This window comes from Caretta caretta, chromosome 3, assembly GCF_965140235.1.
Source record: "Caretta caretta isolate rCarCar2 chromosome 3, rCarCar1.hap1, whole genome shotgun sequence".
Taxonomy (NCBI): Eukaryota; Metazoa; Chordata; order Testudines; family Cheloniidae; genus Caretta; species Caretta caretta.
In genome coordinates, this window is record NC_134208.1 from 90822309 (window position 1) to 90832646 (window position 10338).

A 10338-nucleotide genomic window follows, 5' to 3' on the forward strand; every position below is an offset into this window, starting at 1 on the left:
GAGGACAGTGGGTGTGAGAGAGTGTGATGAGTGATCAGGACAATTTGAGAAAGATGCATCTGTTGGAGGGGAGGGACACAGTCAGGGGCAATTTGGAGAGTATTTTGTTTGTGTGTCACAATTAGGAGCAGTCTGGGGAGGGGTGTCACAGACAGAGCTAGTTTGGGGAGGTTGTGTGTCACAATCGGGGCAGTTTGAGGAGAGTATTTCCCTCACCCATTTTCTGGGCTACACACTGTTTTGTCATATTTTACACAATTTTCATTGCAGCGGGAAACGGCTAAAAATCAGTTCCCTGCCCCGTCGGCTTGGGCTGGAACCTGACTGGGCGGTGTCTTTCCTCCCCCCGCCTGCCTCCTCCTGCTCTCTGGAGCCGCGGGGAGTGCATCCCCCCGCGGCCCCATCCAACAAACACAACCCGGCCGGCGCGCAGCATCCTGCCTTAAAGCTCCTCTGGCTCCGAAAGCCTGCGCCCCGCCTCGCTTTGCAGCTTGATTTCCTCTGCAGTGTCAGCGGCGCCCAGGAGAGCGGGACCTGCCCCCAAAGCCCCGGGCGGATCCCTGCAGCAGGGGTCGCTCCCGCCACCCCATCCCCGTGGGAGAAGGGGCTGCTTGCGAACAGCTGGGCTGGGGGAGCCGCAGGCCCGGGCTGAGCCCCCCGGGGCTGCGATCGTGCTGGCTGCTGCCCTCCTGGCTTCGGGGCTGCTCCAACGCCAGCTGTCCCGGCGCCGCCCCATACTGCTCGGGCGGCTGGGAGCTGAGGGGCAGAGCTGCCCCTGTAAACCCAGCCCCAGGCTGGGGAGAGTCCGGGGCGGCCCAGCAGCGAGCGAGGACCAGAGGGAGACCAAGAGGACCAGCCAGAGTCCTGCAGTCACCACGCGGGAGCTCGCCCTCCCATTGGTCCCCGGCTCCCCGCCCCTCGCCTGACGTGGGGTGTGGGGTTTAAATGCCTCCCGGCTGGAGCCCGCCGAGCCTCTTTGCCCCGAGCTCATTTGCTGGAGTTTTATTACTGGACAAGAGCGACAGCTCTGGGAGGGGAAGGGGGGGTCACCTCATCCCCTCACTCGCCCTGCCAATGACCAGTGACTCTCACCCCCAGGAGACACCCATGAAGCATCACTTCACTTTGCAGAACAACAGTTGATGATCCAAAAAATCAATTCGCAGCTGCCTTTAGCCATGAGCTGTTTGGATGTTATGTACCAAGTCTATGGTCCTCCCCAGCCTTACTTTGCAGCAGCCTATAGTCCTTATCACCAGGTATGTGTGGGGCACCTGGGCGGAGAGAGCCAGAGAGGGAGGGGTGTCCTCTGGGAGAAGCCTCTCTGTGGCAAGGCCAAACCAGACCGAGCTTCCTGGGAACTTAAACTGTTCTGACCCTGAGCAGCATCCCACGCCGCGTAGCTGTATGCTGGTCTCAACACCGTTTCTATCCCGTGTCGTGTTTTAGATTCATGGGCCATCGTTGCAGGGTGAGTAAACGTAACTCACCAAACTTCGTGTAAAGAGTGAATCGGCGTCCCTTCTTGTTCGTTGTCTTCGCATTGCTAGCTGTGTCGGTGTGGTGTGTTGACATGTAAATGCGCATTGGAAGTTGCTGGGGAGGGGGGGGGGGTGACTGTATCCATTCCGGCTCAGCGCGGTCACTGCAATCGAAGCAACTGTAATTAGAAGAAGACTTTGCCACATGTCACTTTCGACAGCTATGTTATCGTACAGGTTCTGCTTCTAATGGGGCGGGGGTGGTTTTGTTACAGAGATATGTCTGCCGTGAGGGTTCTGCACACGGAAGCGTGGAGGGAGGGGCTGTACGGATTATTAAACTGTCAGAGTCCTATAGCTGGTTGAGGAGGAAGCTGAGAACACTTGGAGTGGGGAAGGTTTCCGTTCAGTTTGTTGGAGGCAAAGGGTGTTAGGTCGCAGGTGACGCTGCAGGATTTCACGTCGGGTTGTACACTCTGTGGCTTTGCTCCTGTTTCAACTAAATAAAAAAAAAAAGTGTGTCGGGGGAAGGCAAAGCAATTTTCTTTTCCACACCAACCGGCCTCAGCTTTTAGCGCAACGTTCAGTCAGTTCCTTCCAGATTGTAAACTGCGGGGTTAGTTTATTTAGAAAAACAAACGTGGGCGTGGCAGTGCTTGTAAATAAACTGTTGCTGGCCAGTTCTGCACGGGCCAGATTATCATTCGTGTCAAGTAATCCCCGTATTTCAACTGCCAATCACTGAGAGATTGCGTTCCAAATGAAGTCCGCCTTGTAAAGGGAACTTTTCACCCCGAGCCATAGACTATTTCATTGTGTCGGATAGGATCCGAGATTCCGACCTCACTTTACAAGGGGACTGCACCTGTTCAACAACCTTCTTTCTTTCTTTCTTTCTTTCTTTCTTTCTTTCTTTCTTTCTTTCTTCCTTCTCCCCCTCTCTTCCTCCCTCTCTCCAAAAATGGAAATCCCCACCAACGGAAAAATGGCCAAAAAACACCAGGGCTCCTTTCTGCCCTCACAGACAGACACTATGGAGTCCTGGGGTGCTGTGCGTGCAGTCCTGAGGACAGGATCGGGCCCCTCGTTCGGGCGATGCATTCAATCTGCTTTGCTTGCACGTGCCTAGGGAAGGTTTAGTTGATCCGTCTTTGTTCAGGCAGAATATTACACACGTCTTCCTGATTTACCTGCAGCTTACTGCAGGAGATCTAGAATACCGGATAGAAATAACAGCTGGTATTTTTCCCTTCTCTTTCTTAGCATTAACATGAGGGGGACTCAGATTCAATGGCTGCGTTGGAAGCCAAGTTGAAAGGTGGTGTCCATGAAGATGTGACATGCTGAAATGTGTCCCTTGTCTTGGCCAGGGACGCTGAAACAGGCCCCTGTCCTGCCCGGAGTAGGTGGCACGAAGCGAGAAGGAGCCTCCCTTGGCCTCCCTTCATTTCTCCCCCTAACCCTTATCTTCCATGAGTTATCCATTGTACCCGAGTCCCAGCTGAGAAAGCCCCTCTGTCTGCAATATCCGAATCCAATCATTCATGTCTAAAGAAACTGCCCTTAGCAGCTGCAGACACGCTAGAAAAACTTGGAAAACATTTAGCACACTTTCGAGTGAATTCCAGTTTTTAAAAGAACCCAGTGAAAACAATCCAGTCTTGTAGGAAATACCGTGGGTTTCTTTCTGCTCCTGCTTGCCAAGTACGTGGTTTCCCCCTGAACCGTATTTGAGCTGCCAATCTTTTTCTCCAGTTATAATTTATAAGACCCTCGTTGGGAACATTTTTTTCATCAGTTACACTCCTGCGAGCCCACTGACTTCAGCGGGGATCTGACTGAGAGCAGGGCCGACCCTTTTATTTCTAATGTTTCCTCTCTAGACATAATAGATGAGAAACGATTTTCTATGGGTAACCGGGCAGGCTTGGGTTGGCACAATTACATTTATTGAAAGGATGCACGTTCCCACTTCACTTCATTCTTCTGCCTTCCAACGCAAGATCCAAAAAAGTCTCCAAGTTGGATTTGCCCGCGGCTCCTGTGGTGTTGTGTTTTAAGGTTATTCCCTCTGGTCTCCGGGTGAGATACATACACCCCTGGATTCTCTGCATTTGTTAATTTCCCCTAGCAGTTTCCTGGAGCGGTGTCTGTCTATACTGCAAAGCAGGCTTCATTGCCGCATCGCCTGTCTCTCCCCCTCCATAGGTCCGCATACATGCCATGCATTTCGGTGCGCTGTATATACGCCTCACGCAATCAGCTACTTCTCCAGACATTTCGCTAGCGCTAGGAGTGGGAACAAGGGGGCTAAATCCAGGGATAGGGGGTAACCAGCGGGCTTCAGGCAACCCTCCTGTTGCGTATCGCTGTTGGAAGCTCTTGGGGGCGAATAGGGGGTTTGCTCTGAACTCCTTCGGAAGGTATGTCGTGGCTGGTGGGGGTAATGCGCGGTATCCATGCCGCATGGCCCACGGCGGGCATGGATTTAGCAAGCAGTCCCGGACCCACGTTCGTCGCCAGCTGGATCTGACAGCACTGCACCGCGTTACCCCGCTTTGCGTGACTGTGGGTTTATTTTCTTCCCCCCTTCCTGACAGAAACTAGCCTTTTACTCGAAAATGCAGGACGCCCCGGAAAGCGCCAGCACCAGCAGCAGCTCCTTCTCCAGCCATGCCCCTGCCAGCATCAAGGAGGAAGACTGCAGCCCCGAGAAGGAGCGCCCCCCCGAGGCCGAGTACATCAACTCCCGGTGCGTCCTGTTCACCTACTTCCAAGGGGACATCAGCTCCGTGGTCGATGAGCACTTCAGCCGGGCCCTTAGCCAGCCCAGCAGCTACTCGCCCAGCGGTGCCAGCGGCAAGACGTCACGGAGCACCAGCTCTTGGAGGGGTGAGCACGGGGGGCTCTTCCTATTGGGGTTCCCATAAGGCCTGGCTAAAAAGGGACGTGAACAAAACCACCACCAACCCAACCGAGAAGATTTTCGCAAAAAGGCTCAGGGCGTCCTGCAGCATTTGGGTCTCCCGAAAGGAGCCCTGCACCCGCCGGCTTCCAGAGACCACCCTCCCCCCCGGCAGTAACAGCATTTTCCTAATGCAAAAATGATTCCATAAAAAAGCTAAGGGAAAACGACCCTCCAAGGACCAGCCCGCGCTAGCCCACCCATGGGAAGTTTTCTGCTCTTGCCGCTGAAACCATGTCAGGCAGAGTGGTAGCGGGGCGAGAGGGAGGCTGGTACAGCAAGAAAAATTCCCTGACCAGCTGGGAATAAAACTGAAATAAATGGCGTTAGATATGCTGTTCCCTTACAGAAAAATACCCAAATAACCTGTATTAAATTGGAACAGGATCGGGCTCCATGGTTTTGTTTTGCAAACCATTTGTAATGTAAACTATACAACGAATATTCCCAGCTTTGGGAATTGAAATTGGTTAATTTTAGGCTTAATAGGAGTAATTTTTTTTTGAGAGGGCAGAGCCTATAAATGCTACTGAAGTCCATAAGAATTGTAAGTGCTCATAAATCTCTCTCTCTCTCTCGCTGACTGAGAAATGACTGTCCAGATAAAATAGCGTTGACCTGTATGTGTGCTCTTAGGAGTTGAACAAATTCGGTCGCGAAAATTTTGTGCCCTGGTTAGCAATCCCAGCTCTTAAATGCGTTATGTTAGCTTCTCCGAAAAACTTAAGTCGAGGTAGAATTATAGAGACGTATTTTCTTGTTTTACCAAGAGACAGCTTCTTGTATGTTGCCTCTCGACGCTTCCCCCTCTCACCCTCCTCCTTTCCATGACACTGAAATGCAACTGACTGTAAAATGTTGCTGAAATTGGTGTAGGGAATTTAAACAATGGCCTCGAAATTACTATGTGATTCAACCTGCAGGAACTGGAAAACCACAGAGGTTCCCCACAAGGAACTAGTCTTATATGATTTTTACCATGCGCTCTTATTTTATTTTTTACCATAAGACTTTAAACAGAAGTCCCGGTGGATACCATTGCGTTTCAGAACGGGTAGCACCATCTGGCCCTTGGTTTTTAGTTTAGTACATTGATAAGAAGATTTTTGTTAATGTAGAAACATTTTCACTGCTCCCGTCCCAGCGCCCCAGATAGATTATATATTATCTATAGATCTAGCTCAAGTATATAATAGATTGCCATATCTTTTGGGGCTGGGGGGAAATAAATAAAAACAATACCTTATTTAAATCCAGAATAGCAAGACTTCAAGATATCCGTTCAAACCTTTCAAGTTTGTGCCTATTCCCCGTCCGTCCTATGTGGGGAAGAGGGAAACCCGCAGTGCAGCTTATGAAAAAGTTAACTAAAGGGCGCTTTATGAGTTTATAAGAAAACAAGAACCAGACACGCAGAGAGGAAATTCATGAGCAATCACATTATGAAGGATACTGTTTTCTACAGCATACTCAGCAACACGTGCGAGAGAAGGCGATCATGACTAAGCCAATAGCTAACTTTAAACATAAGGCTTCAGTGGCCACTTACTTCCCCCCACACCGCCCCGAAGAATAAAGCTTGTAGCATTTCCCAGTAATGCATTCCATCCCAGACCCTCTGAATGTTTTCTTGCGTTAACAATACATTTTACTTCGGAGCAGGTATTCTGTATTTTAGCGTCCAAAACGATAAACTGGATCGGATTGGGTTTATAACAAGGTTGAAACCCTGATGACAATTACAAATTCTTAGGCACCTTGGCCCATGCCGTATACTGGTAAAATTGCCAGTGAGTTGTTCGCTTCAGTGGGAGATTTGCCTGGGGGGAAGGACTTGAGTCCTGTGTGTTATAAATCTAGCCAAGACTCTGCTTCAAGATTTCCCAATCTCGCCGTGTATTTCCGTCAGTGGTTTATAAAAATGAAATACTAGTTGAAATTTGGCAGGGATGAAAGATATTCCGTGCTGGGGTTGCCTGTATTGTGCTACATCCCACTCTCTGAATACAGCTGAAGGATCCTTGCCAGGGATTCAGAGATAACTTACCTCTGGCTCACACTGCTTTAATGCACATTTTATTCACAACATACATGCACAACATACCATATTAATAATACTTAACATTGCTATCTTCACTATTGGTAAATATTATTTCATCCTGCGTATTGCTTGATTGGCAAATAAAATACTGAGTCCCTGCCGTGAAGATCTTACAGTCCTAAGCGACCTGCAAAACGCATTACAAATGTTAGCAGCGCACCTGTGAGACAGGCAAGCATTATTAGCCCAACTTTACAGGTGGGGGAATTGCCCACGGTCATTCGGAGAACAAGTGACCTGACTCCTAATGCCTCCTCATTCCAGACCTGCCTGCCTCTAAAGAGTATGGGGAGGAGAGATGTCTTTATATGCTGAGTATGTAAATGCTAAGTAAAAATATATACATGTTGCTAAAAATCATTAAGGTCTTTATTCTCCTCCCCTGGGAATTATTCTGTGCAGAACAGAAGTGACTTGTTTCATCTACGGGAGGAGAAGGGAGGGGAGGGAGGAATCCCATAGATCTAGGACTTTTTCCAAGAACCACAAAAAACTTGGATGCCACAATTGTTTTAACTCACAAGGAAACAAAGGCCTGGATCTGTCGGAGGCAGAGATCTGACAGGCAGTTGGTTCGTATTGTAGATGGTTAGCCGGAGAAGGATCTGTTTGAGGATCTACAGGGAGATTAATCTCTGATTGAGTGTGTGAGAGCTGTCTGGGGATCTGTTGGATGGTTAGCTGGAGGGGATCTGCTTGGGGATCTACTGGAATGGTTGGCTGGGGGGTCTGTTTCGGGATCTATTGGATGGTTAGCTGGAGAGGGTCTATTTGGGGATCTGATCTCTGATTTACTGAGTGTGTGAGCTGTTGGGGTCTGTTGGATGGATAGCTGGAGGGTCTCTATGGAAGTTGATCTCTGGTGGTTTATTGCGTGTGTGAGCTGTTGCGGTCTGTTGGATAGTTGGGGAGGTCTGCTGGGGATCTCCGTGGTGGTCGATTCAGGGGTGCCCAGTTTGCAGATCTATTGGGGTGCCGGGGGCACAGAGAAGGGGAGGTTTCTCTGTGTTCACGCTACTCCCCCTCCTCTCTTCCCTTCTCTTCTCTCCCCAGACGGCTCCTTCCCGATGAGCCAGCGCAGCTTCCCCGCTTCCTTCTGGAACAGCGCGTACCAGCCCTCCTCGGTCCCGGCCTCCCTGAGCAGCAGCCTGGGCAGTCCCCTGGCCGCCGCCGGCCACAGCGAGCTGCCCTTCGCCGGGGCCGACCCCTACTCGCCGGCCGCGCTGCACGGCCACCTGCACCAGGGCGGGCCGGAGCCCTGGCACCACCCGCACCCGCACCCCTACCTGGGCGCGCAGGCCTCCGCCTACCCCCGGCCCGCCGCCATGCACGAGGTCTACGGCGCCCACTTCGACCCCCGCTACAGCCCGCTGCTGGTGCCCGCCGCCTCGGTCCGCCCGCACCGCCTGCCGCCCGCCTCGGCGCCCGCGCCCGGCAGCCCCCAGTGCGAGCTGGGCAAGAGCGAGCCCGCCAGCGCGGCCTGGGCGGCGCCGGGCCCTTTCCCCAGCCCGGCGGGGGACATGGCCCAGGGCCTGGGCCTCAATGTGGACGCAGGTAAGGGGCGCGGCCAGATGGGCTCGTGCCGGGTCTGATCCCGCGCTCCCCGGGGCCGAGGAGAGGTTTGAGTTGGGAGCAGGCTCCGGGCTGCCCCGCCTGGGGGTAACGGGAAGGCTGCTGCCTACGGGCCCTGCCTGGCCCCAGCACAAGCTGCCCTCCTGCGAAGGCCGCCTGCAGGCCCCAGGGAGGTGTTTCCAGGCTTCGCCTTCCCCTCCCAGCCGCTCTCCTCCACTGGGTGAGGGGAAGCACGATTGCTCTGCTCAGGGAAAAGTGCAGCGGTTTCCCCTCCCCCAGGAAAGCTGATATTTGGTCTTTTATGTGCGATCAGGTGCTCAGGAGGCGCTTTTTGCAGCTATGTTTTCACTGGAAAGGTGAGACAGATATAGCCCTGGTTTCTAGGAGGGTGAGCACACAGAAATAGGAAACGGTCTCTGGGAAGCATTTCTCAGTACTGGGCACATGGTTATTCTGACCACAATGAATGATCCCTCTAAGCTTTAGAGAAAACAGGGATCCACACTTTTCCCTGGCCTAGTTTGGTTTTCTTTTCTCTTTGCTTCACCACTGCCTTTCATTCTGGGGAGCCTCACTTTAGATCCCTTCTCCACTCTCACAAGGAAATAGTGGCGTTTGGCTTTCTCTGTCCTTAAACATCTTGTACCTGTTTTTCTTCTTTCCCCCTTTTTTCCCCTTCTCTCCATTCTCAGGTTTGCAGCCTCAGGATAAAAGCAAGGATCTGTACTGGTTTTAGACCTGTCCTTCACCTCTTCTTCCCCTGGGCTCTCCCCCAGTAGATCTCTGCCTAGTAGAATTGGTGACATTCAGAGCTGAAATCGAGTGGGTTTGTAACAGCTTCTGATCTTGGTTTTCAGCTCGCCGTTATTCCTTCTGTGGTGGATCTCTCCTGAGCTGATCTGCTGACTCAAAGACCCCCAAGTCCCCTTCCTCTCCTCCTTCAGACAAGCCCACCACGACTCAGCATCTATGTCAGGCATTTCAAGGACAAGAACACCAGGAAGGCAATGGGACTTCATACTACAGTACTTGGCATTTCAAATTCAATACTTAAGACATATTGTGGAGGATAAAATTCCTTCTATTGAAAGAGGAGCGCCAAAGACACTTTTATTTAAACTAAGTCCACACCCAGAACTGTGGTCAGACTGCTTAAAAAGAGTTAAATTATGTGGACAGTGATGTGAAATCACTGGCCTTCTTAAGGAAGGGGGAGGGAAAGGTGGGGTTTTTTTGGTGGTGGTGTGAATATTTTTTATGCCAATGAGAATTATTTCTTGAAAGCAGGTTGGGGAGATACTCAGTGATTTTGAACTGGATTTGTACTTTACATTATAAAAAAATGAAAGGAAAGGAAATTTTAACTCATGAACACTTTTGGACTGTTAACAAAACCGGACAGATCTTTCAGCCTGGGGTTATGAGTGGCAAGTGGCTAGCTTGGGCCACCTGCCCTGGGCTTACAGAAATGCAGCTGTTCCAGGGACAACTGTTCAAACTCCAGAAACTTGACAACCAAGGTGGCACTTCTCAGAGTTTGGCACAACAATTGCATTGGAGATATATATATATATATAATTTTTTTTACAAGGAATGTTTTATGATGAAAGAAGAAACCCTTAAAAAATAAACCTGACAGCCTTCATGGGGAACAACTGGAGCACACCAGAAGGAAAGGCATATTGTGGACAATTGATATCCATTGCCTCTAATATTCTCTTTGTCTGTGTGTTGCTGTCATTCTGTCACTTTAATAGTAATTTTTTTGAGGGTGGGAATAAGGGATGTTCTTAAATGTAGAAAAGCTATATTAAAGATGTCTCCTTTCACCCAGCATGTGTGTTTGTGAAGGATTAAAGCTAAACAAATAGGGTGATGTCACAAACTGGAAACTTTAGGGTGGAACAGGGGGGGAAAAAACACCAGTAACGTGGACAAAGCAACCCATTTTAGTTACTTTGTATTAAAGCTAAACAGAAATCTTGATGTTGCAAAATATTTGCTTATGTGAGTCTTAAAAGAAAGTGTGACAAATACAGAAGATAAGGGGATACAATAGTGCTTAGCCACTATATGTTATAGGTTACAGTATCCTTGTATGATGAACGAATATAAAATAAGCAAGGTGTCGTTCTGCAACAAAATGTCCCACTTCCAAAAGCTGAGAAAAGAGGGGATTGTAAAACCCAGGAGTTCCTATTAGTCTCGTAATTCAAAAC

At 50.2% G+C, this 10338-nt stretch overlaps 1 protein-coding gene across 1 annotated transcript; it reads left to right on the forward strand.

The window, feature by feature from the left end:
- Positions 1-1025: 1025 nt before the first annotated feature.
- Positions 1026-9897, forward strand: VGLL2 (vestigial like family member 2). Its single transcript, XM_048846305.2, has 4 exons — positions 1026-1259; positions 4082-4373; positions 7601-8101; positions 8977-9897. The coding sequence occupies exons 1-4, from the start codon at positions 1143-1145 to the stop codon at positions 9015-9017; spliced, it is 951 nt and encodes a 316-aa protein (XP_048702262.1). The 5' UTR covers positions 1026-1142; the 3' UTR covers positions 9018-9897.
- Positions 9898-10338: the final 441 nt, after the last annotated feature.

Coding starts and splice junctions, on each gene's coding strand:
- VGLL2 (XM_048846305.2), top strand. CDS start 1,143: ATGATCCAAAAAATCAATTCGCAGCTGCCTTTAGCCATGAGCTGTTTG. Junction 1,260..4,081: donor CCTATAGTCCTTATCACCAG/GTATGTGTGGGG, acceptor CCTTCCTGACAG/AAACTAGCCTTTTACTCGAA. Junction 4,374..7,600: donor GAGCACCAGCTCTTGGAGGG/GTGAGCACGGGG, acceptor TTCTCTCCCCAG/ACGGCTCCTTCCCGATGAGC.